We start from the raw sequence: 26,903 nt of genomic DNA, 5'->3' as shown, positions 1-26,903 counted from the left end.
TAAACAGGGAAATTCTTCTTGAGTTGCTATATTTGCATAGTTCTAACATCTACCAAGAAAGTAAAGATATACATACGAAATTCTATTGACAATAGCATCTTCATCCTCTTGCTCATCTGAAAAAAAATGCATATTTTAGATTACATTTTGATATCATGGCCATTCTTAAGTATTTTACTTCTTGTCTAATAGCAACTGGCAAAGAGAAACTGTAGCATGATCAAAATTCAAAATGTACTTATCTTTAATTCTAATATTTGGCTGTTATTTCACAAATCTCAAATTCATGATAGTTTGCGGAGGAGGGGATATGGTTATCATTCAAAAGACAGCAGTCTTCATTAATGTGGTATTCTACCAATATTTGCATTAAAGTGTTCTTTGCTGAAAGGTTTAAAAATGGAATTGCAAGCTGCTTAGCCTTAAGTACCTGAGAATTACTTAGATGTCCTCTGTCAATTATATAATAATGCATAATACTATCATACAATAGAGTAAATTAAAAGATGCTATTATCAGGACTTAGAAACGTTCATTAGTACAAAGCAGCAGTTAAACGCATGTTAGATGCACCAAAATGAGAATCGCAATGCATGTTTTAATTCACATCCAACTGAAAGAATAGACAGATTACGCTCAAGTACATCCTGATTTATTCTCATTGTTTTTAATCCATAAATTTGAAACATTCCACATTCAATGTCACTCTTCAAAATCCTGCATCTGTGTGCAAATCTTATAGATCTGTGGGTGGGTGGGTGGGTGAACATATATGCTATGATGACACTTAGAAAATAAAGCATGCCACTAATATAATGAAGAAGAAAAATTATATTTAGATACTCATGACTAGAATTTAATATTAAATTCTTTAAAATATACTGATTTATTCATATAATGTAGCTATAAATTACATTAGCTATTTTGAATTCTTATTTTACTAGAGAAGGGTGTCAAAACTGCCGGCCCGCAGGCCAGATGCATCATGCCGAAACTACACCCACCCATTGGAAAACAAGTCACAATACGTCGCGACACGTCACGTGACGTTGCAAGTTTGACACCCCTGTACTAGAGGCATCACACTGGTGCAACTATTCGTGAAGTACCGGTATAAGCAAAGCACTCGGAAGTAGCTTGGTAGCTAGGTGGTGGTATAACACAAAAATCTTGGTTTTCTTTTGAACAGACAGCAAGCAGCCAGGGAAACTGCAACACAAAACTCTCCATTTAACAAATCAAAGATATCAGTTAAAGTTACCTCCTATAAGCTGGTTTTGGGACATTATTATTTTATATCATGTAACTGTCCTACAGTGTTCAAAAGAAACATTTCTAGACTGGTCATGGGTCCAGATCTAAATAAATCATTGATTAGGATGCTCTCCTGATTAACCTGTACAGTAATTATTTCATAAACGAGTCATTCAATAGACTTTAAAATGTATAAATATTGTATCTATAAGATAATCAGTTGCAAACAACCATAAAATCAAACTACCTAAAGAATTAACTTTGTAACCGAGCTTATTTCTTATCAGATGCAGTCCTTCCAGTTAAAAGAAATTTGCAGCATCTAAAAAGAATCTCTTAGTTGTTTATTATTATTATTATTATTATTATTATTATTATTATTATTATTATTATTATTATTATTATTATTATTATTATTATTATTATTATTATTATTATTTATTTGACTTATATACCACCCTATTCCCATTGGACTCAGGGCGGTTTACAGGGCAATTAAAACCATACAATACAAAAGTTAAAATAACTTTAAAACAATTAATTAAATTTAAGCCCAAAAGTTAAAACTTTAAAACCCAATTAAAAACCCCTCAGTCTAGGCCAGACAGCTCAAAGAGCCAAGTTTTTAGATCCCAGCGAAATGAACGGAGGTCGGGGGCAGTCCTAAGTTCCATAGGAAGTTGGTTCCAAAGGGCAGGCACACCCACACCCACCCTCTCTCTGGGAGTCACCCGCCAGCAATCCTTCACCAGTGGTACCCTAAGAAGGCCCTCCCTGTGGGAGCGCACAGGACGATGGGGAGTTAATGTCGGCAGCAGGTGTTCCCTCAGATAATCCGGACCCAAGCCCATTTTAACTTCCAATCCAAGATTATTCCTGCAAGGGACTCTCAAGCAGTCTGCTAAAGTGTAAGGGATGTGCAAACAGAAAGTTGGAGTAGTCTTTCTTTTCATACTAGAACAGAATAGAGCTGGAAGGGACATTGGAGGTCTTCTAGTCCGCCCCCCCCTCCCACTCAAGCAGGAGAACCTATACCGCATAGAACAATTAATCAGTGGAACAACCTGCCTCCAGAAGTTGTGAATGCTCCAACACTGGAAGTTTTTAAGGTGAAACTGGACAGCCATTTGTCTGAAATGGTATAGGGTTTCCTGCCTGAGCAGAGGGTTGGACTAGATGATCTCCTGTAAGTTAATAGGAAGTTTCAGGAACAGTGAATCACTGATGGTGGGATAAGTAAATAACTTATCAATGACATTTAAGCCATGCCTAAAATTATAACTTAAAGTATATAGACAAAATATGTAAGTTAAAAGATACAAATGAAATACTTAAGAAAAACGGGTCGCCTCTACTGGGATATATGTAAGCAGGATATAAACACAACAACATTTCCCCAGTGTGATTTCTCAGCAAATACATTTTAGGAAAAATATTTTTTTTAAAAAAAAAGTTACATTAAGCTGGAAGGACTTATAATAAAATAAATGCAAATTGGGAAAAAGGAAAGAAAACGGTGGTGTAATTAGTTTGGTAAAGCTCTCAGATCACTTACAATTATATTACAATACTTATTCCATAAACAGATAGGTATCCTTTCCAAAACACTTTCCAGCTTATTATAATTTATTATAGAAAATAAATGAATATGAAACCAGTTACCTGCTTTCCTCTTATATCTTCTGATAATGAAGTAGGAAACAATATACAATATCGCAAACAAGAGAAAACAGATCTGAAAGAGAAAGTTTCACAGTTGAAGCAACAATTTCTAAAAATATTAAAATGGAGCACATTTTAAAACAAAAATGCTTTATAAATACAGGTAGTCCTCGACTTATGGCCACAACTGAGCCCAAAATTTATGTTGCTAAGTGAGACATTTGTTAAGTGAATTTTACCCCATTACCTTTCTTGCCACAGCTGTCAACTGAATCACTGTAATGTAGCTGTTTAAGTTAGGAACACGTTTGTTGAGTGAATCTGCCTTCCCCACTGACTTTGCTTGTCAGAAGATTGCAAAAGGTGATCATATGACCCCAGGACACTGCAACTGTCATAAATACGTGACAGTTGCCAAGCATCTGAAGTCTGATCACGTGGCCATTGGAATGCTGCAATGGTCATAAGTGTGAAAAATGGTCATAAATCACTTTTGTAATTATAATTCTAACTTCGAAAGGTCACCTAATGAACTGCTGTAAGTTGAGGATTACTAGTACAATAAAGTAGAATTAGCTTATTTGGTCATGTTTCCCGTCTGGTCTACCTGATTAGACTGCCAGATTTAAATTCTGCAGAAAGGACTTGGGCCCCATGTACAGATATGACCTCTACTTCTAGCATCATTTCACTACAGGAAAAAATAAAGTATCATTTCACCTTAGGAATTTCTAAGGCTCAATTAAAGACATTCCTTCACATTTTTTCTATATAATAAACCCTTGCCAGAAATCATCATAAATCAAAACTTTACATTACTAATATAAAACAATGCCAACAAATCAAAGGATCTGTATCTAACGTAGCAACATTTCTACTTAATAGAGCAGACATGTCAAACACAAGCCCGGGGGCCAGATCCGGCCCGCAAAGTGGCTTCATTTGGCCCACGAAGCCATCCTGGAAACAGTGAGGGAACGGCCCCCACTGCCTTGGCCCTGGCCCAGAGACCCTCCTTCTGCCAGAGACCCTCAGATCTGTCCCACTCCTGCCCAGGCCTCCATAGGCACCCTTGATGCGAATGATGTAGAGCTGGCCACGCCCACCCAGTAGGCCATACGCACTCTAGCCACGCCTACCCAGTAGGCCACGCCCAACCTGGCCATACCCACCCGGCCCCTTGAGGGCAACCGCAATGCTGATGTGGCCCTCAGTGAAATTGAGTTTGACACCCCTGTAATAGAGAAAGAGACACTGGCAGGGTTACAAGGTCTGTTACAAAATCCAGACAACCAGGAGAGTGCAACAAAGAGATGTACATAATGGTAACTTTTTAGTAGTCCAGAAGGTCATGATGGGTCGGACATGACTTCGCAAGGGGTGGGGGGAAGAGACAGGACATGACGTTGCAATGCTTCTTCTGTTATCTCTGTAGTTCAGTTCCAGCCAATCTTGAAAAAGCAATCTAAAATTCTTATCACTCAGCATTTCCATGAAGTCATCCAGAAACATAGAATCTAGCGTCGTCTAATGCTGATGACACCCAGTTATACAACTTAATCGCAAAACTGGCAAATGGTACATAATGGTAACTTTTTAGTAGTCATCCGCATTTCTACATCCCACCTCTGTAAGTTCTATATAGCAAAAGAATACAACAGGAGCCATTTATATTCCATTTATTTATCTAAATAATCTACACCATGTAGATGGTATTGGTCACATTTGGGGATGACCTCTTAAAGGGCCAGATAGAGATGGTGAAACTATGCTGGTCCTTACTGGACTCCAGAAGATGGTAGAGGACAGGAAGGCCTGGAGGAATGTTGTCCAGGGGGTCACGATGGGTCGGACACGACTTTGCAAGGGGTGGGGGGAAGAGACAGGACATGACGTTGCAATGCTTCTTCTGTTATCTCTGTAGTTCAGTTCCAGCCAATCTTGAAAAAGCAATCTAAAATTCTTATCACTCAGCATTTCCATGAAGTCATCCAGCAACATAGAATCTAGTGTCGTCTAATGCTGATGACACCCAGTTATACAACTTAATCGCAAAACTGGCAAATGATGCTGTCAAGGTCCTGCCATATTGCTAGGAGGCCGGGGGAGGGGGGGGTGTCTCAAATTTGAGTGGCTGTAGTTGCTGCACGAGGGAAGTTCCTAGGAACTTTCAGCTTAGACTTGGATGGGGTAGCACATTTCCAGATAGGGTGTTGTTTGGAGGGACAGGTTTGAACAGGGACAGGTGGCAACCAAGACCAAGGAATCTTCATCCAGATTTATGTTATGAGACAGGGCTACCCATTCTTGGTTTGGGAGGCCCTTCTCACAACCACTGATATTTTAATCCTCTCCCTCTTAAATTACTGCAATGCACTTTACATGGAAGCTCATGTGAAGAAGCTACAGGCAATTGAAGCTACAGCTGTTATAGGTGCACCTCAGTACAACCACGTAACATGAAAGATAGACTTCAATGGGTGTTAATTCTGAGTGTGATTTTTCTGGGTTTTTCCATTTCACATGCATTCCTTTTCCTACCTGGACATTTAATGGCATTATTTTAAAAGTGATTTTTTCTTCTTCCATTAATGCTTTTCATGCTGGCTGGGAAATACAGTTTCAGTTTCAGAACAACTGAATAGTATCAGGTTCAGAAGAGTATATTCTAGCTTTCACATGGGAAGGCTTAAGGCAACTATCTTGATATGATAAGAAACATGTATTATTTAAAAACACAGACTTTCAAATTGCTGAAATAGCCCATCTGTGTCATGAATAACAATATTTAATGCATAAAAAACCAGCTCTGTGTTTGAAATGTACAATTCCATTAAAAGATATATGAGATGCTTCTCTGGATATGCCTCCCTATGCACTTTAACTACCGATTTTGCAGGCAAGAACACGTTAGCAGTTGCTTCATAGTAACCCATATTTTAAGTTGGACTGACTCATCCATCACGCAGACTACAGCAGCAGAAAAGGTCTGGGTGAGGCAGCTTATATAAATCTAAGCAAAGAAGAAGATATGATGACAAATAACATAAGGAGATAAAGAAAATGAACACAATTCCCTTTTCATTGATTTTCAATTTGATATTAATTCTTAGCAATTTAGCAAGCTATTCTCCAAAGCGCCCGAAGGCAGGAGAAGCAGCAACAGATGGAAACTAGTCAAGGAGAGAAGCAACCTAGAACTAAGGAGAAATGTCCTGACAGTTAGAACAATTAACCAGTGGAACAACATGCCTCCAGAAGCTGTGAATGCTCCAACACTGGAAGTTTTTAAGAAGAGATTGGACAACCATTTGTCTGAAATGGTATAGGGTTTCCTGCCTGAGCAGGAGGTTGGACTAGATGACCTCCAAGGTCCTTTCCATCATCATCATCATCATCATCATCATCATCATCATCATCATCATCATTATTATTATTATTATTATTATTATTATTATTATTATTATTATTATTATTATTATATTTCATCATCATCATCATTAAATGCCACCATATTGCTACCTAGTTTATATGGCGTTTCTAAATTTTGTATTTTATTTGATTCTATAATATATGGTTTTATTTTATAATATAGGCTTATATTCAGATTGTATTTTTAAGTGTATTTTATTGCAAATCATCCAGAGAGCTCCACCTATTGGACAGGTTAAATGTTTTAATAATAAGCAAATATATACAGCTGGATTTGCTTTAGCATTACATTCACTAAAATTGTCACAAAAGTGGGTTAACTAGGATTGATCCCATTGTTATAGTATTTAATAGTGTAATGCATCTAATTTAATGTAATAACTATAGTTATAACAAAAGCAAATCTACAGTAGCAAAAAACAAATTGCATGCTAATTGGATTTATACATCACCTTTGTAAACCAACTTTTGCAAACCCGGGCAGGCTTGGAGTAGCCAGAATTAGACATTCCTACCTTTATGTCCTTAGAAAACAGTGATTTTAATTTGTTCCATCTCTGTTCATTCTGTTCCATCTTAGTAGACAGTGATTAATCCAATTATTACCAAGATGGACAAATCATATACCAATATATGTTGAAAATACCCCAGGAACATTTTATCACATGCAGTCATGCAAAAAAAAGTCACACTCATGCCCTAGTCACCACCTGACTGGATTACTGTAATGCGCTCAACATGGGGTGCCCTTGAAGACTATCCTGAAGCTTCACCTGATACAAAATGCAGCAGCATGGGCAGTTATGTGTGGTTCTAGAAGAGAATATATTACACCTCCATACCAAGAACTACACTGGTTGCCAGTTTGCTTCTGAGTTCAATTCAAGGTGCTGGTTTTAAAATTCTTCATGACCGGGTTATCTGAGGGACCACCTTATCCCAACTACATCTGCTTATCCCATCATATCTGCCATGAGGCATGCTGCAGGTCCCATCTGTGAGGTAAGTACACGGTGGGCCCAAGGAGGTAGTCCAGGGGTAGGTTGCCTACCCCTGAGATAGACCTTCTCTGGCATGGTAACCACCTTATGGAATATTCTCCCTCTTGAAGTGTTATCTTCTCCATTCCTACTTATTTTCCAGAAGTCCCTCAAGACCTGGCTATGTCATCAGGCCTGGAGGTTCTGAAGGTGGCTCCCTTGCTGATCTAATCTTTTGTATGTTTTTGTTTCGATATGATTGTTTTTGACATGTTTTACTTTTCGTTATACACTCCCCAATCACTTCCTGTGAGATGGATGGCCGTATGAATTCAGTAAATAAATAAATGTATTAGGAAATACATCACACAATTCATAAAATTTTAAAAACGAAATTTGAACTGAAAACCACAAATATTGAGAATAATTCTAGAAGGTATAAATGAAAAGTATCACAGCTTCAGAGACAGTTTGATCTAGTGCCATGGTGGTGAGTGCCACACAGAGCTCTCTCTGTGGGCACGCATGCCGTCGCCCCAGTCCTAGGCCTTTAGCTGGGTTTTATAAAACCTTTACACTTTAGGCCTCCACCGCCATGTACAAAAAAAAAAGGTTCAATCAATCAATCAATTTCAACTTCTCGCGGGGGGAAAAAAAGATCTCACAAAGTTGGAATTGATTGAACTGTTTAGTCCCACCCAGTCTGCCTTTACCACTGCAGCCATGCCCACCCAATGGGCCACACCCACCCAATGGGCCACACGCAGCCAATTGGCCACGCCCACCCAGCACCTGACAATACATAAGCGGGTTTTGGGTTGCAGTTTGGGTACTCGGTCTCTAAAAGGTTTGCCATCACTGATCTAGTGGCACCAGGCTAGAAACCAGGAAACTGTGAGCTCTAGTCCCACTTTAGGCATGAAAGCCAGCTGGGTGAGTTTGGGTCAGTCACTCTTATTCAGTCCAACCCACCTCACAGGGCTGTTGTTCTAGGGAAAATAGGAGGAGTATTAGATATGTTGATCACTGACAGCGGAAGAATGAACCTGGCAAAAATGTTAGAAAAGTGAAATTCTGTTGAAGATGCAAGACTGAGAGACCAAAATTGATGAATATCCTGCTGTGGCAAAACTGACAGTGTATATAATAGATGTTTGACTAAATTTAAGCAGGAATGGATTCCCCTTTATAGAACAAAGTACATAGCAAAGCAGATTTATACATCTGAAATACAGTTTCTATGAAGAGTTAACAGACTAATGAAAAACAATAGATGAAATCATTTAAATAGATATAAACAAAGTTTTCCTATGTTTAATACTAAATATTAAAAGCACAGCATAAATATTTAAGTATTGGTTAATAATTGTAGAAAAAAGAATGGAAGAGAAGATTATCTCATCAAATTTTCCTTCACAATGTTTTTACCATGCTCTATTTTTTTTATTCTGCATTCTGTATTTTTACTCTTGAATGTTTTGTACAGGTAGTCCTAGATTTACAACCACATGCTTAACAACCATTCAAAGTTACAAAAAAACTCAAAAAAAGTTATCTACAACCCATTCTGGAAGTTACGATTGCTGCATCACCTCTACAGTCATGTGATCACATTTCAGACACTTAGAAACTCACTTGCATGTACAACTGGTTGCAGCGTATTGTGGTCATGTGATCACATTTTCGTTCTCTTTTTTTTGCCAAAGGTCATAAAATTGAGCCTAGTGATGACTTATGACCTTAATAACTTATGACCAAAATTATTTAGCTGTGTTTTCATGTATATAAATATAGGAGGGACATACAGTAATAAAAATTGTATTAGATTCTGCTTTTACGTTTCACTGGAAAACACTGCTAGTACACTGTACACTGCTAGTACAATATCACATAAACTAAAGTCACCAATAAGAATTAGTCCACACATACCCATAAAACAGTAAGACTGGAAGATTAATTATAGAATACATAAAAGACGCAATTTCAAAGTGCCCTTTCAATTTTTTAATGGGAACGTAAGTATCAAGACAAATGATATTACTACAAAGGCCTAAAATTTCCTGTCTCCATCTAATGCGTAACAATTTCTTCTGTAAAATCTAAGAGCATTAAAAAAGAAGTTATTAGTCTTAACATTCTTAAATCCTGTAGACAAAATATTCTGCAAAGCAGAATAAGGATTTTAATCGTGTTCATGTCCCCACATGCCTTTAGCACCAGAAGATAAAAAGAAAAGCCTAAATGGCAACTACATTCTATTCAGTTAACTTCGAGTTTAATCCTCATAGTGACGTAAATAGTGAAGAAGAAACTGATATCATGTACGTTCTACCCCTCAAAAAACAAAAACAAAAAAAACCATACTGGGCAAGGTCTAGGCTAGTCAACACTCAAAAAAGTCCAAAGTTCAGTTTTCTAAATTTCTTAGCTTTCATTTTAAAAGGTGTTTTGAGGGGGAAAAAAGCATTGCTAGGAATAAGGAATAAGTGAGGAGATCAACCCTGGCTGCTCTTTAGAAGGCCAGATCCTGAAGTTGAAACTCAAATACTTTGGCCACCTAATGAGAAGGAAGGACTCACTGGAGAAGAGCCTAATGCTGGGAAAGGTTGAGGGCAAGAGAAGAAGGGGACGACAGAGAATGAGGTGGCTGGATGGAGTCACTGAAGCAGTAGGTGTGAGCCTAAATGGACTCCAGAAGAGGAACGTTGTCCATGGGGTCGCGATGGGTCGGACACGACTTCGCGACTAACAACAACAACAAGGAATAAGTAGGTCCTCAGAAATAAAAATGGAAATATTCTCAGCTCCTATTTATTTATATAACAGGAAACATTTAGCAGACCTTAATTATTCTCTATGCACAGCTGGATCTGATTAGTGTTGGATGGGAGACCACAGGAAATCTCAGGACTACAGCCTAGACTGGGAAATAAAACAATTCCAGAAAAGAACAGCGATAGGTCACTTATGTATTGCTGCCAAAATATTATACGATCATATTTATGTAGTAACCAAAAATGAAGTTTGACTTGAAAGAGACTTTGATCTCCAAATGGCAGGAAATGCAAGACAATTCAAGGCTATCTTCAAGGGAAAAAAAACCTTCAAAGCAAACCGTCAGAAAATCCTAGCATTTAAAAGAATAACAGAATAACAGAGTTGGAAGGGACCTTGGAGGTCTTCTAACCCAACCCCCTGCTCAGGCAGGAAACCCTATACCAGGGGTGTCAAACTCAATTTCATTGAGGGCCACATCAGCATTGTGGTTGCCCTCAAGTGGCCGGGTGGGTATGGCCAGGGTGGGTGGGGCCTATTGGGTGGGCGGGGCTAGAGTGCATATGGCCTACTGGGTGGGCGTGGCCAGCTCTACATCGTTCGCATCAAGGGTGCCTATGGGGGCCTGGGCAGGAGTGGGACAGATCTGAGCGTCTCTAGCAGAAGGAGGGTCTCTGGGCCATGGCCAAGGCTGTGGGGGCTGTTCCCTCACTGTTTCCAGGATGGCTTCGCGGGCCGCATGAAACCACTTCGTGGGCCGGATCCGGCCCCCGGGCCTTGTGTTTGACATGTCTGCCCTATACCATTTCAGACAAACAGCTGTCCAATCTCTTCTTAAAAATCTCCACTGTTGGAGCATCCACAACTTCTGAAGGCAAGTTGTTCTACTGATTAATTGTTCTCACTGTCAGGAAATTTCTCCTTAGTTCTAGGTTGCTCCATTCCTTGATTACCTTTCATCCATTGCTTCTTGTCTTGCTTTCAGCTGCTTTGGAGAATAGATCGACTCCCTTTTCACAATTTGCAAACAAATGCTTTTACCTTATGTTACTTCTTTATTCTGCCTTCTGTATTTCTACTCTTCAATATTTTGCACAGGTAAACAAATAAACAAATAACAAGGTTTACTATACAAAACCACAGACATTAAAAATATATTTCATGTGCTTCTAATCTGAAAGGTAGGCTTAATATATAAATAGAAAAATCCATGTGATTGGACATGGCTAGAAAAACTAGTTTTATCAAAGCATCTTGTAATCCGTCAATAAGAATAAAACTGTTTAAAGAAAATGTGCTGTATATCCCCTTCCAATTAAGAAAGAATTTAACCAAGTCACATGAGCAAGAAAACTAATTTCCCAAATCATTGTCGCATGAAAATGATGCAGTTGTATGAGGCTGGGGTAATAATCACAAAACTCCATTTTAACATGCTTCATATTTCTAGAAAGAAAGTATTAAGGACAACAAAATACAGTTCAGTTCAGATTAATTCATAAAAGAGAACTACTAGATGTTAATAACTTAAACCTTGATTTGAATAAGTCTAGTCTGCTATAAATCTGGAATAATCAAACATTAAAAAGTGAATGCAACAGATCTGCATCAACCTGCCAATGACATTTATGAAATGGCAAAATGTCAGTCTTCCACAAGTCCTAGTATATTATCTTACGATGAGGGAAAGTGACCCTAGGAGGAATGAGCAAAGAATGATGGGAATGCATCATTAATGCATCTATAAACTCAGCAATTGCCCTAGGCATGAAGTCATACTGAAGAGTCAGTGGGTGATTTTGGGCCAGTCACCCTCTCTCAGCTCAACCCATCTCAGAGGGTTGATGTTGTGGGGGAAAATAGGAGGAGGAAGGAGTATTAGATATATTGGCTATCTTCAGTTTCAGGATAGAAGTAAATACATAAAATAAAAATAAATACTATCTGCCCAGCTAAAATGAGGAAGCTCCAACATTGGGCAGCACGCACTATAGGAAGAATTTTCAAGGACAGTTTTGAAGACTTGAACTTCATGGTCAGTGGTCTCTAGAGGAATTGTGGAATGAAATCAAAGTTGTTAAGGATGAATCTGAAGAAAAACTGCCAAAAACTAAGAAGCAGAAAACAAACTACATGTCGGAACAAGAGTGGAAATTGCTGAGAAGAGAAACGAAAGCCAAGAAAAATAAAGATCTCGGGAGGGAACTTAACGTAAGATTTCAAACAGCTGTTAGAAAAGATTACAATATCTGTAGTGGCACTGAAGATGGAAACAAACATTAAAAACAAGGAAAGTCTTCCAGAAGATCTCCAAACTCAAAAAGAAGTTCCAACCTCAAATTGTTAGGTTAAAAGAAACCAGTGGACAGTTGATAACTGATTCTAAAACAATTCAACAAACATGGAAAGATACTGAAATTCTCTACAGCAGATGTGTCAGTTTCAGCATTCTAATCATTACCAATAGGAAAGCTATCAGAACTGATGGCACATCTACAGAAATATGACAAGCAGCAAAATACACTGTAAAGATTTCAACCAACCTGTATCAGAAAATCTGGAGAATAACAGTCTTCAACATACCATCGACCATGGTATCTTGCTGCGGCGTCTTGGGGGATTGGGAGTGGGAGGCACGGTTTTACAGTGGTTCTCCTCCTATCTCCAGGGACGCTCGCAGTCGGTGTTGGCAGGAGGGCAGAGGTCGACCGCGAGGTCTCTCATTTGTGGAGTTCCTCAGGGGTCGGTCCTCTCGCCTCTCCTGTTCAACATCTATATGAAACCGCTGGGTGAGATCATTCGTGGTTTTGGAGTTGGGTATCATCAGTATGCTGATGATACCCAGCTTTTCTTTTCGACCCCAAACCACCCCAGTGATGCCCTCACCGTGATGTCCCGTTGCCTGGAGGCGGTTCGGGTCTGGATGGGGAGGAACAGACTTCAACTCAACCCGACAAGACCGAGTGGCTTTGCATACCTTCATCCCGGGTTTATTCGGACATTCCACCTCTTACTATGGGGGGCGAATTGTTACCCCCCGTAGATAGGGCTCGCAACTTGGGAGTCCTCCTAGATTCACGGCTCACCCTGGAAGACCACATAGGAGCTGTGACTAGGGGGGCTTTCGCCCAGGTTCGCCTGGTGCGCCAGTTGTGGCCCTATCTAAGCCGGGATGATCTATGCACAGTCACTCACGCGCTCGTGACCTCTCGACTAGACTACTGCAACGCTCTCTACATGGGGCTGCCCTTGAGGACCACCCGGAGGCTCCAACTGGCACAGAATGCAGCCGCGAGAGTTGTGTTGGGAGTTTCCCGATACTCCCATGTCACACCTCTGCTCCGTGAGCTGCATTGGTTGCCAGTTGTCTTCCGGGTGAGATTCAAGGTACTAGTCATGGTGTTTAAAGCCCTACATGGCAGGGGTCCGGAGTACCTCAGGGAACACCTGCTGCCGGCGTCAACTTCCCTCCGCCCTGTGCGTTCCCACAGAGAGGGCCTCCTCAGGGTGCCACCGGTCAGAGAATGTAGATTGGTGGCCCCCAGGGGGAGGTCTTTCTCTGTGGGCGCCCCGGAGCTATGGAACCAGTTACCGGTTGAGCTCCGGACGGCGCCCGATCTTCGCTCCTTTCGCCGCGATCTGAAAACATACCTGTTCGAACAAGCCGGCCTGGCCTGAGGGGGGATTGGTGGGGTTTTTACTATCATTTTATTGGGGTTTTATTAATGTATTTATTGTTTTTTATGGGCATGTATTTAATTACTTTTTAATTTTTGTAGCTTTGTGTTTTATTCTTGCCCTGTACACCGCCCTGAGTCCTTCGGGAGAAGGGCGGTATAGAAATATTAATAAATTAAATTAAAAATTAAATATTGGAAGAAATCAGTCTATATATTAGCAACAAAGAAAGGAGGCACAACAGAGTATGCAAACAATAACACTACACAGTATCTTTAATTTCACAAGACAATAAAATAATGCCTAAGATCAACTAACATAAATTAGACGCCTGTATGGAAAAGAGGATGCCAGATGTTAAAGTTGGTTTTAGAAAAGGGCAAGGAACAAAAGATATTATTGCTGAGGCACATTAAATCAATGAGCAAGTCAAAGAATACCCAAAATAAGGGAATGTGTGTTTTATTAATTATGAAAATGCCCCTGATTGCATCAACCATATCAAGCCATAGAATGCCGAAATCCTGGAACGTCTTCATGAAAATTATATATACAAAAATGAGGAAACCATAGTCTGAGCAGATCATGTTGAAACATGCTGGCTCCAGCTTGGCTAAGGAGTGAGACATAGCTATAAATATGGCTGTATACTCTCCCCAAATTTAGTCAGAATATATTGAGAGAAGCCCGATTAGAAGATGACTGTGCTTTTAAATTGGAGGAACAAACATCAGTAATTTCTGCTGTAGTGATGATGCTACTCTGAAAAGGCAAATAAACTGCAAGCTCTAGTAATGAAAGTCAAGAAGTGCAATGAAAAAAATTGGACAACTAAATAAAAAGATCAAACCAGTATTAACAGGTATAGCAACCAGCCTTGAATTTAACAATGAAGATAGTGAAATGGTGGGTAGCTTTTGCCTTTTATAAATGATTTACAATAGTAAAAGAACTAGCAGACTAGCACTTGATAAAGTAGCCACAAAGGCCTTGTAAAAGATATTCAGATGTGGGATATCTCCATATCTACAAAGATCAAAATCATGCAAGGAAGTTTCTTTTGTGAAACTATAAAGAAGTGAAAGTTAGATTTTAAAGAGGATAGAAACAGTATTGACACTTTTCAATATCATAAACAGCTAAGAAAACCAAGAAGTGGATGGATCAGTGACAAGCAGATCAGTGAAAAAATCAACTCGGAGTTCTCACTCAAGACACAAGTGATTATGCTCAAGTTTGCATGCTTAGGACGTATAACACATAAGACCCAGCTCTAGAGAAATCTATAATGCTAGGAAAAATAGAAGGAAAGAGTGACCAACAGTAAAGCGGATGGACTCACTCAAGTGAAACAGCAATGGGTACACTATTGGAATACCTAAAAGCCAGGTTGGAGACATATTATTCTGGAGATATGCAAGAATACATTTAAAAGTAACTAAATAATAGGAGAGGTAGCACAGTCTACTAAATATAAAATCTGATTGACTTTAAACATTAATGTAAATAAAAAGCAAAAGTACCATTTGCTCACACTTCCATTTTGTTTGCTCACTTGGTGTTACACCTAATGGGAGAGGCATACCTATAGCTTAATACAGGCTATACCGGCTTGTCCACAGATTCTCCTTTTGAACTTTATGGCAACATGAATTAGAAGAATCGAAAATATATGTTTAATAGCTTATGTGATGCACTATGTACTGTGTGCACTGTGAAACAACGCAAAGTTGGAAAACAAAAACCAATCAGAATGATTCACTGTAACGTTACAATGAAAAACTCAATATACACAGGAATTAGGAAACTGATTTAAAGCATGCAATATAATATCAAGGAGATGAGACAAACTATGTACACTTGCAATTAATGGTTATACCATTCAATGTGGTATAAAGGTAATCCTCAATGATCACTCGTTCAATAAATGTTCAAAGTTGTGACGATGCTAAATGAGGGGGACATATGACAGGTACTCAGCTGTGGACACTACTCTCTCCCCACAATCACATGATTGTGATTAGGGCACTTGGCAACCAGTTCACAATTATGACAGCTGCAATATCCCATGATCACATAATCATCCTATTTGATCTTCACTGAAAAATTCTGACAAGCAAAGTCAATGGGGAAACTGACAGGAAGTAGCAAATGATCACAGGATGCTATGAGTGTACAGGCTTCACCTAATGACAGCAACTGTGACTGTTGCAACTAACATTGTAAGTTGGTGCAGTCAGATGACATAGTATTTTATCTATTTAGCAACAGAGTTGCCATTCTTAATTACCATTCTTAAGCAAGAACTGCCTGTAATGATTAACATATGGTATTATTAAATTTCAGGCAGCTCAGTAAAAGCTAATATACAATGGTACAGGTGGCATATACTTTTACAAATAAATATAGTAAAAGGAAAAGTGGATTACAACTCCTTCTTTTGGATGAAAAATGAAATGTGAAAGATAATGTAATCCTCTGAAACTAATGAAATGCATCTGCCACAGGCATAATATGGGAACAAAAAGTCACATTTAGCCATTGTGCCAGTAGGAAAATCATGGATTATTTATCTGGATAGTAGGATTAAGTTAAATGATGACCTAGAGTTCATCAAATCACTTAATGTTATAAAGCAATTTAACACCAAGATGAAAAATAGGTACTAAATTAAACCAGGGTTCAAACCCAGCTTTTCAGGAACCAATTTTGACTAACAGGGTAGGGGAAGAGAGCCTTCTCTGCCATTGTCCTGCCCTTTGGAATAGCCTCCTTCCCAAAAGGAAGTGAAACCCCACTCTCCTGGTCTTTAAGAACAGTTTGAATACCTGGCTCTGATTATTTGCTTGGGGCTTGCAGAAAAATAGGCAAATTTTGGGTTGGCTAGCGCCTTGAAGCCCACCCTTGCCTTTTTCATTTTAATTATATTCCTGTTTTAACTGCTATCTACAAAAATACAGTATTTAATCTTTAATTGTACACTGCAAGGCGATCAAACCGGTCAGTCCTAGAGGAGATCAACCCTGACTGCTCTTTAGAAGGCCAGATCCTGAAGCTAAAACTCAAATACTTTGGCCACCTAATGAGAAGGAAGGATTCACTGGAGAAGAGCCTAATGCTGGGAAAGATTGAGGGCAAGAGAAGAAGGGGATGGCAGAGAATGAGGTGGCTGGATGGAGTCACTGAAGCAGTAGGTGTGAGCTTAAATGGACTCCAGAAGATGGTAGAGGACAGGAAGGCCTGGAGGAACATTGTCCATAGGGTCGCGATGGGTCGGACACGACTTTGCAACTAACAACAACAACAACAAACCAGTTGCCTGGCGCGATGGGTGGTCTCTAAATTTTTAATATGAAAAGTTACATATATATGATTTTTTTTAATCTGGCATAATATTGTAATATATCTGGTAATCTGTATTCCCCATTCCTGGTATTATATAGATTTCCAAAGTTTACAATGTTTATCCCACGTTTATTACTTTATAACTTAAGGCTGTAAACATATAGCATGCACCGCATAATTTTGGTATAAAGAGTTCAAAGGATTGCATCATATATACCACCTTTCAGTTTCCATATGTACCAGAAATACATCTAAAGCATGTTTTCTTGTGGCAAAAGGATAATTGCTATTATTTGTTTGTGAGGCAAATGTCTATCAGTGGTAAAATTCATTGAAATTCATTTCCGATGGTGCCTGTTGTCTTACATCTAGTAGAAATAAAGGTAGTACTCAATTTACAACCATTCATTTAGCGACTGTTGAAACTTACATTGGCACTGAAAAAAGTGACATGACTGTTTTTCATATTTACCATAATTGCAGCATCCCTGTGGTTATATTATCAAAATTTGGATGCTTACAACTGGTATGTATTTATGACAGTTGCAATGTCTCAGGGTCATGTGATCTTTTGCAATCTTCTGAGGAGCAGTCAATGAAGCCAGATTACATGAGCCTTGGTGGAGCAGTGGGCTAATGCCTCCTTAAGTAACACCAGCTGCCTGCAATTAGTACAGGTTCGAGTCCCACCAGGCTCAAGGTTGACTCAGCCTTCCATCCTTCCGAGGTAGGTAAAATGAGGACCCAGATTGTTGGGGGCAATTAAGCTGACTTTGTAATAATGCCGCTTGGGGGGGGGGGCGAAAGCCCTAATAAGCAGGCATATACATAGAATGAAGACTATTGCTAAGCACATTTGATTTGTGCTTAGATTGTAAGCCGCCCTGAGTCTTCGGAGAAGAGCGGGATATAAATGGGATTAAAATAAAAAAATAAATAAATTAACCATGTTACAAACAACCAGTGATTCACTTAACTGGGGCAAGAAAGGTCATAAAATGGAGGCAAAACCCACTTAACAACTGTTTCACTTAGCAACAGAAATTGTTGTGCTCACTTGTAGTTATAATTTGAGGAATATCTGTACAATGCTAACTGCTTTGGGAGGATTGCAGTCCTCCACTCTCAATTCTACCCGCTTTAATTGTAAAGTGCGAAACTATTGAAGTCTTATGTTTTGACTGCTTCTCCCGAGAAACGAGGCTTCCCAGGACTCAAAAAGAGCATGGAAATGGACATCTTGACCTGCAGAGGATAGAACAGCAACAAAAAGGATCTGTAATCACATTCCTATTGCATTTTCCCTTCACAACCAATACACAAGGGGAAACGCTGCATTATTAAAACTGCCAAGGGGGAAAAAAATATAAACGCTTTACACAAGTGGTGAACCTGTTTTCTTAAAGGGGAGGGCGGGGAAGAGGGAAAGTGCCTTAAAAGGCAGAAAGACCCAAAGCCGAGCAGTCCCGTGTAATTTGCAAGAAAGTGACTCCCAAAAGCGCCCCCTCGCCCCGTTCCCCCCCCCCCGGGCAGGCCGTGGCTTCAGGTGCAGCGCAGCCCCCGCCTCGGCCGGGGACAAGGGGCGGACGGGCATCCGGAGAGCAGCCCTGGAGCTGAAGGCGGCCCCGCCGTGCCGGACGGCTACGCACCGTGTATTCCCGCACTTGGCTGTGGAAGTTCTGCTCGCGGATGCTCACTTCGTCCGCGTCCATCCTGTCATAGCCCCTCCAGCAATGGCCGCTGCTGCCCCCGCGCCTCTTGCCTCCCAGGGAACAAGCGAGGGACCATGGCCGGTGGGCGACGCCTGGCGTTCGGGACCCTCCTCAGGCCGGGAGAGACGAAGCTCGGGCCGAACGCGCCACTCACGACGGCGGCGGCGGCGGCGGCGGCAGCGACAACAACTGCGGTGAAGGCGGCAGCCCCGCCGACGGCCTCACGTTCCGACGCCGCCCCGCCCCTTTATTCGCGCGGGGCGTGCCAGGCCATCTTGCGCGGAGAGGACGAACTCTCACGGGAAAACTGCGCCTGCGCAAAGATTGACAAGCGGTAGGGGCACCAGCTGCCCGGGGACTTGTCAGGCTCGAAGGGGGAGGAGTTGCTGTCCGTGGTGGGCGGGGCTGAGGGACGCCCCCGCTCCCTACCAATGGTAAGGAATGAGGCGGAGCTTCGGGGCTCGGCGGGGCGCTGAAAGCGCGCGAGCGAGCCCCTCTCTTAAGGCGGCGTGCTCGGCTTTCTTTCGAGGCGCCAGTGGACGAGAAGTCCTCCAGGCTTGCGCTACGGAAAATAAGTGGTAGATTGAAGGTAAAGTTTATTAGTTAAGGATTGTAATATGCGAAGCCAAAAGCAGACAAATTCTTAATTTGTAAATTTGTAAGAGACGGTATAGGGTCTCCTGCTTGAGCAGGGGGGCTGGACTAGAAGACCTCCAAGGTCCCTTTCAGATTCTATTCTATTCTATTCGCCTCTTCAGTCGAGGCTGCTCTTAAGTGGACCGACAAAGAGCAGCAATGGCAGACAAGCAAAAAGTAGCATAGGGCCCCATAGCATAAAAAAAAGCGTAGGTTGTGTGTGGACTCAGTTTACCAGGAGAAATCCAAAAATTTAGTCCCATGTTTCAGCCATGAGTGCTGCAAGGTGAAGGCTGTAGAATTAAAATATTAATAGATAGTGTAGTTTAGCACTCAGAGACGTGGGGATGTGTTCAAGTAGTCCTTGACTTACAACCACAATTGAGCCCAAAATTTCCATTGTTAAGCAAGGCAGTTGTTAAGTGAGTTTTACCCCATTTTATAGCCTTTCTTGCCTCAGTGGATAAGTCAGGGGTAGGCAACCTTGGCTCTTTTATGACTCACGGACTTCAATTCCCAGAATTCCTGAGCCAGCATGGCTGGCTCAGGAATTCCACGAATCATAAAAGAGCCAAGGTTGCCTACCCCTGGGATAAGTAAATCACTATCATTGTTTAAATTAGTACTACAGTTGTTAAATGAATCTGGTTTCCCCATTGACTTCGTCAGCAGGGCACAAAATGTGATCACATGACCCTGGGACACTGCAACCTTCATAAGTACATGCCAGTTGCCGAGAGCCTGAACTTTGGTCACATGGCTGTTGGGATGCTGCAACAATCATAAGTTATTTTTTTCAATGATCTTGTAATTTTTAATGGACACTAAATGAATGGTTATAGGTCGAGGACTATCTGTACTCCTTGCCCCCAACTCTGAAAATACAAAAGCTACTTACTTACTATACTGCAGAGGTCCCCAACCTTTTGGGCACCAGGGACCGGTTCCGTGGAAAGGTTTTTCCATGGATCGGAGGAAGAGTGGTCTTCTGTGCTGCCTGCATCCTACAGATGGGGCTTTGCTTGTTTGTGCGGCCCAGTTGCTAGCATGCTGCAGCCCAGTACTGGTCCACGGAACAGGGGTTGGGGACCCTGCTGTACTGTATACAATGTTTCTTTTCTAATTTAGAATCTCTTGTGCCAATGTTTTCTTCAAAAAAAAAATCTCTTTCTCAAGTCTGCTTGATTAAAGTTTTTACATGAATTCAAAATGCTGAGCTCCTAATAAGATTTGTCTTGGATTTCTTTGTCTTTTTAATACTTTCCATGCCAAAAAAAAGAGAGAGAGAAATCTTTGCACTTACTTTTAGATGCACATGCTTTGGAAATTGACCCTGAAGTCATCAGGGTAAGAGCTTCAAATATCATAAAAAATGAGATTTATAGTACATTTCCTGAAACAAAATGGCCCTTTCCATGTTTTTTTCCCCACTGAATTTCCATTGCATGGAAAATGCATCAGTTCCCCATCAATAACAATTGTAGTAAAAATCTATAAATTTAAAATGACAACCTTTTAAAAGTGCAAAGAGGAATTGTAGTCATTGCGAATTCCTGTGCAGAGCAATTGAAACATTTGATTAACAGTTTATAAGCCTGCCATGTATCTAAACACATGTTCAATGTTGGCATATGTAATTTGTTTAGTATGAACAATTCTGAGAAGTGTTCAGCTTGAATAATTTTCCAGTTATTTTATATTATTAATTTTTATAATTATGGAAAGCTAAACTGTGCAACTAGTGTGCTTTAATCCACTCCAGAAAATGAAAGAGTGCAAAGAGAAGATAAAGGGTAGTTTAAGCATACTTCCCTAAAATACGATGAACCATGGATGTCATCTCCAATGTTGTGTTATCATAAATGACACTGAAGATGATACCAAAGAAGAGAATATCTGTAGGTCAGGATTGAACTGTGGGGTCCTTGGTGTTCTTTGAGCTTGGTTGTTTTCTTGCAGACGTTTCATTTCCCAATTAGGTAACATCATCAGTACTAGAAAGCAGTGGAGTTTGCAAACTCCTTTATAGCATTGGTGATGTTATCTAGATGAGTAATGAAACATCTGCAAGAAAACAACTAAGGTCAGAGAGCGCTAAGGTCCTCATAACATGATCATCCTTGTAGCAGCTACTCCAAAATATGTTAGATTTCAATTCCCAGAATTTCAATTCCCAGTCAAAATAGCCAAATTCCATCTATGCCTAATTGAGGTTGGCTGCCTCAACAATATTCTATTCAAAGCTCAGTTCTCTCTGCAAATATATTAACCTATTGCTCTGTAATAATTAGCCCAGTGTGTCTGTTTGAAAAGTTTCCTATTTCATGCTTTTCTCCGAAGCAACAAAATAAATTAGACATTGGGGTGGGGTGGGGTGGGGTGGGGATGGGATATAGGAGAACAGGCCTTCTCAAAAGCATACTGTAGAATGGATACACTACTAGTCAATTCTCTGGACAGTTTAAACCAAAACTGCAGCTTTTTATTTGATGTAGACCATGTATCTGATTCCTTAGCTGAATTAACAATCAAGTTGTATGGAAACCCCCAAAAGTTGGCTTTTGTAAAAGGCCAAAGAGAAGAAATTGGTTCTATGCAAATGACACAGAAAGTGCGAGACCGTGAATTCTAGCCCCATCATGAACATGAAGCCCCTTGGGTGACTTTTGGCCAATCAGTCCTAGGAAAGAGGCAATGGCAAACAAAAAACCTTGCCAAGATAATTTTAGGGACCTATCCATGCAGTCTCTGAGAAATGGACAGGATTGAAGGGAAAGAAATAATAATAATTGACTTATTCACCAAATTCTAATCGTGTGTCTTAATTTTTTTTATAAATCAGTTATTTCCAAGTCTCAGCTTTTGTGGCCAGTTGCTACAGTGGTAATTATCTTAATCAATCTCTGGCCTTGATTCAAAAAAGAGTATTTATATCCATCATTTCAGTTTCCCATCGTTCATGTGCCTGATTTTCTGGCACATTTAAAGAAAACTTCCATTTACAAACTCAAACTTTTTTAGCAAATGAGTTTACATGTAACAGCCAGAACTAACAACCAGAATGGAGCCTGCCCACTAAAGTTAAAACCATGGTCAACACATGACAGACATGATTTTATTAGCTTTTTTTTTTTTTGCTGCAATCATTAAGTGAACCCATTGTTCGCTATAGGGAGTTTTCGCTGGAAACCAAAATCCATTGACTTTGCTTTTTGGAAGACCCATGAAAAGATTACAAATGGTGGTCATGTGATCCTAGGAGACTGCAACCATTGTAATTGCAAGCCAGTGGCCAAGCACTCAGATCATGACCACGTGACCATGTGGACGCTGCAATGGTTGTAATTCTGAGGACCTGTCCTAAGTCACTTTTTCCAGCACCATTGTAACTTTGAATAGTCATTGAATGAATGATTGTAAGTTGAGGAGTACCTATAGTTCAGAGGTGCCACGTGACATGTCGCAATGCATCGCAACTTTTTTTCCATTGCTGGCAATGGGATGGGCGCTGTTTTGCCATGACGCATCTGGCCCATGGGCCGGCAGTTTGACACCCCTGCTATAGTCAGAGGAGATTGAGCTCGCCATCCTCAACCTGAGCCCTCCATATGTTTTGGATTTTCTTGTAATTCCCAGCGAGCACAGCTCTTGCATTCTATGAGGTTCTCACTGGTTTTGGGGTTTTTTTAGCCATAACCTTAACCTGACATCCAACAGAGGGTATGATGGCTCAGCGGTTAAAGACACTGGTCAGCTAGAAAGCCCTTAGCCCGGCTTAGTAATGGGGTGGGCACCTGTTATTTGCCCCACTTCCTGCAAATCTAGCAGTTTGAAAGCATGCAAATGAGCGTAGAACAACAGCATTCTATGCGCCTCGCCATAGACCCATGTGAACATCATGACGCTGCAAATGTCTATGGACAATGCTGGCTCCCTCAGCTAAAAAACGGAGATGAGTACTGCCCCCTAGAGTGGGATCAACTGGGGAGGGGAAAATGCTTACCTTTAAATAACCATGTTATAGAAATGGCTAGCTTCTCCTATTATGTTAAAGTAAAAAGTTGAGGTTTGATGTTACTGTTTTATTCTACTGCACCAGAGGGAGTCAGAACTAAACACCTTTCCCACACACACACTTCTTTTCTAACTTTTCCTTTCCCCTTTCCCTCCCTTATTTTTCCTACTATTTGCTTTTGCTTTTTTGTGTTTTATATTATAAATTTTAAAAAAACCTGTAAAATTGCGAGAAACATCTAGTAGCACTATTGGATAATCGTTTAGATTTAATGTGCGTTATGAACCTAGCCAGTATATAAATGATGGGATTTATCAGTCACAATTTGTGGCTCAGCAAGTTGCACAAACACAGCTAATTGTGATTTATTCCAGAACCTTAACTAAACAAACCATGATTCATGCAACATTTTGTGACAACATTTAAGATGTGTCGGTATTGAGCAAAACATACTTTAGGTTTGAAGGCCAGCCATTTTGGGCTAAGTCAACACAATCTATCCTTTACGTAAAGGACAGGTTGTCTTAAATTAAGCTTGTTGACACATTTGCATTCCACATTTACATTCCCCGTATCACAACTCCTCCATTTATAGCTTCTTTTGGAAGGCACCCCTTTGGTCAGGACACATCTGTGACTTTGCCAAAGGCAAAGGACAAGATGGTGTGGTTCTTGTCAGATTGCTGTAAAAGGAGATCTGAATTAGACTGTGACTCATTCCAAAGCACTCAAAGATATATTGAGGGAGAAACTGATGGAATTTAATTGAAGATCTGCTAGAATTAGCTGAGTAAGCAGGCTATGTTGCTTCAGAAGGAGAAACTGCATAAATTAATGCAAATATTTAATCACTTCTAAAGTACCTTTGATATGAGGTACATACTGAACATTTATCTTATGCTTTTGTAGTGTCACACAACTGACCTCTAACAATTCAAGAGGAATTCAGTGATCAGCCCTGAGGCTTGAGTCTGACATTCCATAAAGCTTTAAAGACCTGAATGTTCCAGGCCGTGAGTTAACATGGATGGGGGCCCTTGTTGGATGTGTCTGTGATATAGGGTTTTATCTGTATGTAATGACCAGGTCCCATCTTGTTTTTGGTTTGTACTAGATTTTAAATGATCTCATATTGTGTAGTGTTCAGACTCAGTTTGAGTTGGCATAAAGTGAATTAAATAAATAAATTAGATATATCCCAATATAACCATATTTAGTGAAGATCCATTGAAATCAATCAATAGCAATAGCACTTAGACTTAAATACCACTTCACAGTGCTTTACAGCCCCTCTCTAAGTGGTTTATAGAATCAGAAAATTGCCCCCAACAATCTGGGTCCTCATTTTACCAACCTCGGAAGTTGAAAGGCAGAGTCAACCTTGAGCCAGTGAGGATCGAACTCCTGGCAGTCAGCAGAATTAGCCCGCAATACTGCATTCTAACCACTGCGCCACCACAGCTCTTAATATTAATTAATGACTTATTCTCCCCCCATACCCCAAATACTGGCTGAGGAATTCTGGCAATTGAAGTACACCATTCTTAAAATTGCAGAGGTTGAGTAAAAAACCATTGGACTTTGGAGTCAACATTGATATGAAGAGAGCATCTAATTATTGAGACCTGTAGTGTTCCCTATATCTAAGTGAATATTAATGAAATTCCTCTATTTTCAACATGCACTCTTCTGACTATCCTTTCTGCTTGTTCTTTTGACTGATTATGGACAAGTGCAAAAGGATGCAGTCAGAATGGTAAATCTAGCCCAATTTTTCTTAAGCCCTCAGACAGCAAGAATATGCATGTTGCAGTATCTCATACACATGTATATGGGTTTTACCTGGAATGTGGCTCTTGATTTTAACACAGTGTATATCATATTCTAAAAAGCAAAGATCCAAGAGTTCAATTCCTGATACAAAGTTTGAGTCCCATAGAATAAAATTTGGCTATATACATCTGACAATATCCAGTAAGGAAGAAACCGTTCTTGCATTGCCTTCAGAAAGATGCATTTCCCACATTGTGGGAATCTACTTTCCTTCCAGCCAAAGGGAAGGCTATCCCAGCAGAAATAAATACAGACAGACCTTGACTTACAACCACAATTGGGACCAGGAATTCCATTGCTAAGCAAGGCAATTGTTAAATGAGTCACACTCCATTTTACAACCGTTTTTGACATGGTTATTAAGGGAATCACTGCAGATGTTAAATGAATCATGCAATCATGATTATTAAGTGAATCTGGCATCCCCCATTGACTTTGTTTGTTGACTGGCAAATGGTGATCCTAAATACACGCTTGTTACCAAAAGCCCAAATTTTGATCACTTGACCATGGTGATGCTACGATGGTTACAAGATCTGCTGTTAGTCATTTTTTATTCAGTGTAACTTTAAAGTCACTAAACAATACAGGGATTACCTGTATTTTCTATTACCTGCAGGAGATAACTGACAACACAGGAAGGTTTAGTGATATGGAGGTTAGCTGGAGCAAAAACAAAAACAATGTACTTTTTTCATTTCTTCATCAGCTATTCAATTATAAATGCCCTTTATCTTATTTCTTATCTATGTAACTATCACTTTGAAGGCATTAAATTCTGTGCTTATATAGACTAACATAATACACCCAATGCATTCCTGGTCCTTGAACTGTTCCGTTGGATGGGAAGCATTTAAAGCTTGATCATATTTTCAGTTCTACTTCAATACAGGTATTCCTTATAACTAGGTGACCACAACTAGGATCAGAAACTCAGGGAAGCCTTGGAAATCACAACTGTGTTTCTACTCTTACACTGATTTTCCTTTGCTTTACTGACCTGTGGAGAAAGAATTGGTCGCAAAATTACTTTTCCATCACCATTGTAGCTGCAAACAGGTATTTAACATGGCAGTCACTAAACCAGGCTTACCTTTTGAGAAACTAACAATAAGGTGGTGCTGCCCTTCTTTATAGATGACCATGGCTGAGAAAAATAGTCACCATGCTGAGTCCATATCTGATGCTATGTAACTTTTGTAGAAGAAATATATTTTCTCAAGTTCATAGTACAGTTGTGTTATGAAAGCAGGACACCTCAAAACATCAAAAGCTCACAAGTTGTAAATTGGATCCATAACTACATACCAGATCAATATATCACTATTATCTTCTATGAAGATAAGATTACAAATGTATAAACCTACGGTTCCCTCAGCTCATGTGGATTCAAACCTAATTTTCAGCGTTGATAAGAAAGCAAAATTTGTTGAGCTGCAAGTCACATAATTGTTAGTTTGCAGTTTCATGAGATATCTTCATCAGAGGCCTATTCTGAAGGACAAAAGACTTACTCTCTGCGAGACACATACCTCTGCAATTGTTCTGGGAAGAATACAAAGACCTCTAACAATTGTTACT

The 26,903-nt window shown here is 40.0% G+C and overlaps 1 protein-coding gene across 4 annotated transcripts in view; it reads right to left on the bottom strand.

Annotated features, from left to right (window-relative positions):
• LMBR1 (limb development membrane protein 1) overlaps window positions 1–19,063 on the bottom strand; it is a 64,555-nt gene extending 45,492 nt beyond the window's left edge. For all 4 annotated transcript variants that reach the window (XR_014028517.1, XM_081344076.1, XM_081344077.1 and 1 more), the window contains exons 1-3: window positions 18,776–19,063; window positions 2,917–2,989; window positions 77–116 (exon numbers count right to left, since the gene is read on the bottom strand). Coding sequence is in view for 3 of the 4 variants with exons in the window: in XM_081344076.1 (XP_081200202.1) it covers window positions 77–116; window positions 2,917–2,989; window positions 18,776–18,838 (176 nt within the window). In the remaining variant the exon portion in view is untranslated. The remainder of the gene's footprint in view (window positions 1–76; window positions 117–2,916; window positions 2,990–18,775) is intronic.
• Between the last annotated feature and the right edge of the window lie 7,840 nt (window positions 19,064–26,903).

The sequence above is a fragment of the Vipera berus genome (assembly GCF_964194415.1).
Source record: "Vipera berus genome assembly, chromosome: Z".
NCBI lineage: Eukaryota > Metazoa > Chordata > Lepidosauria > Squamata > Viperidae > Vipera > Vipera berus.
The sequence above is the reverse complement of the archived record's forward strand: the minus strand, read 5'-3'. Positions and strand labels throughout refer to the sequence as shown.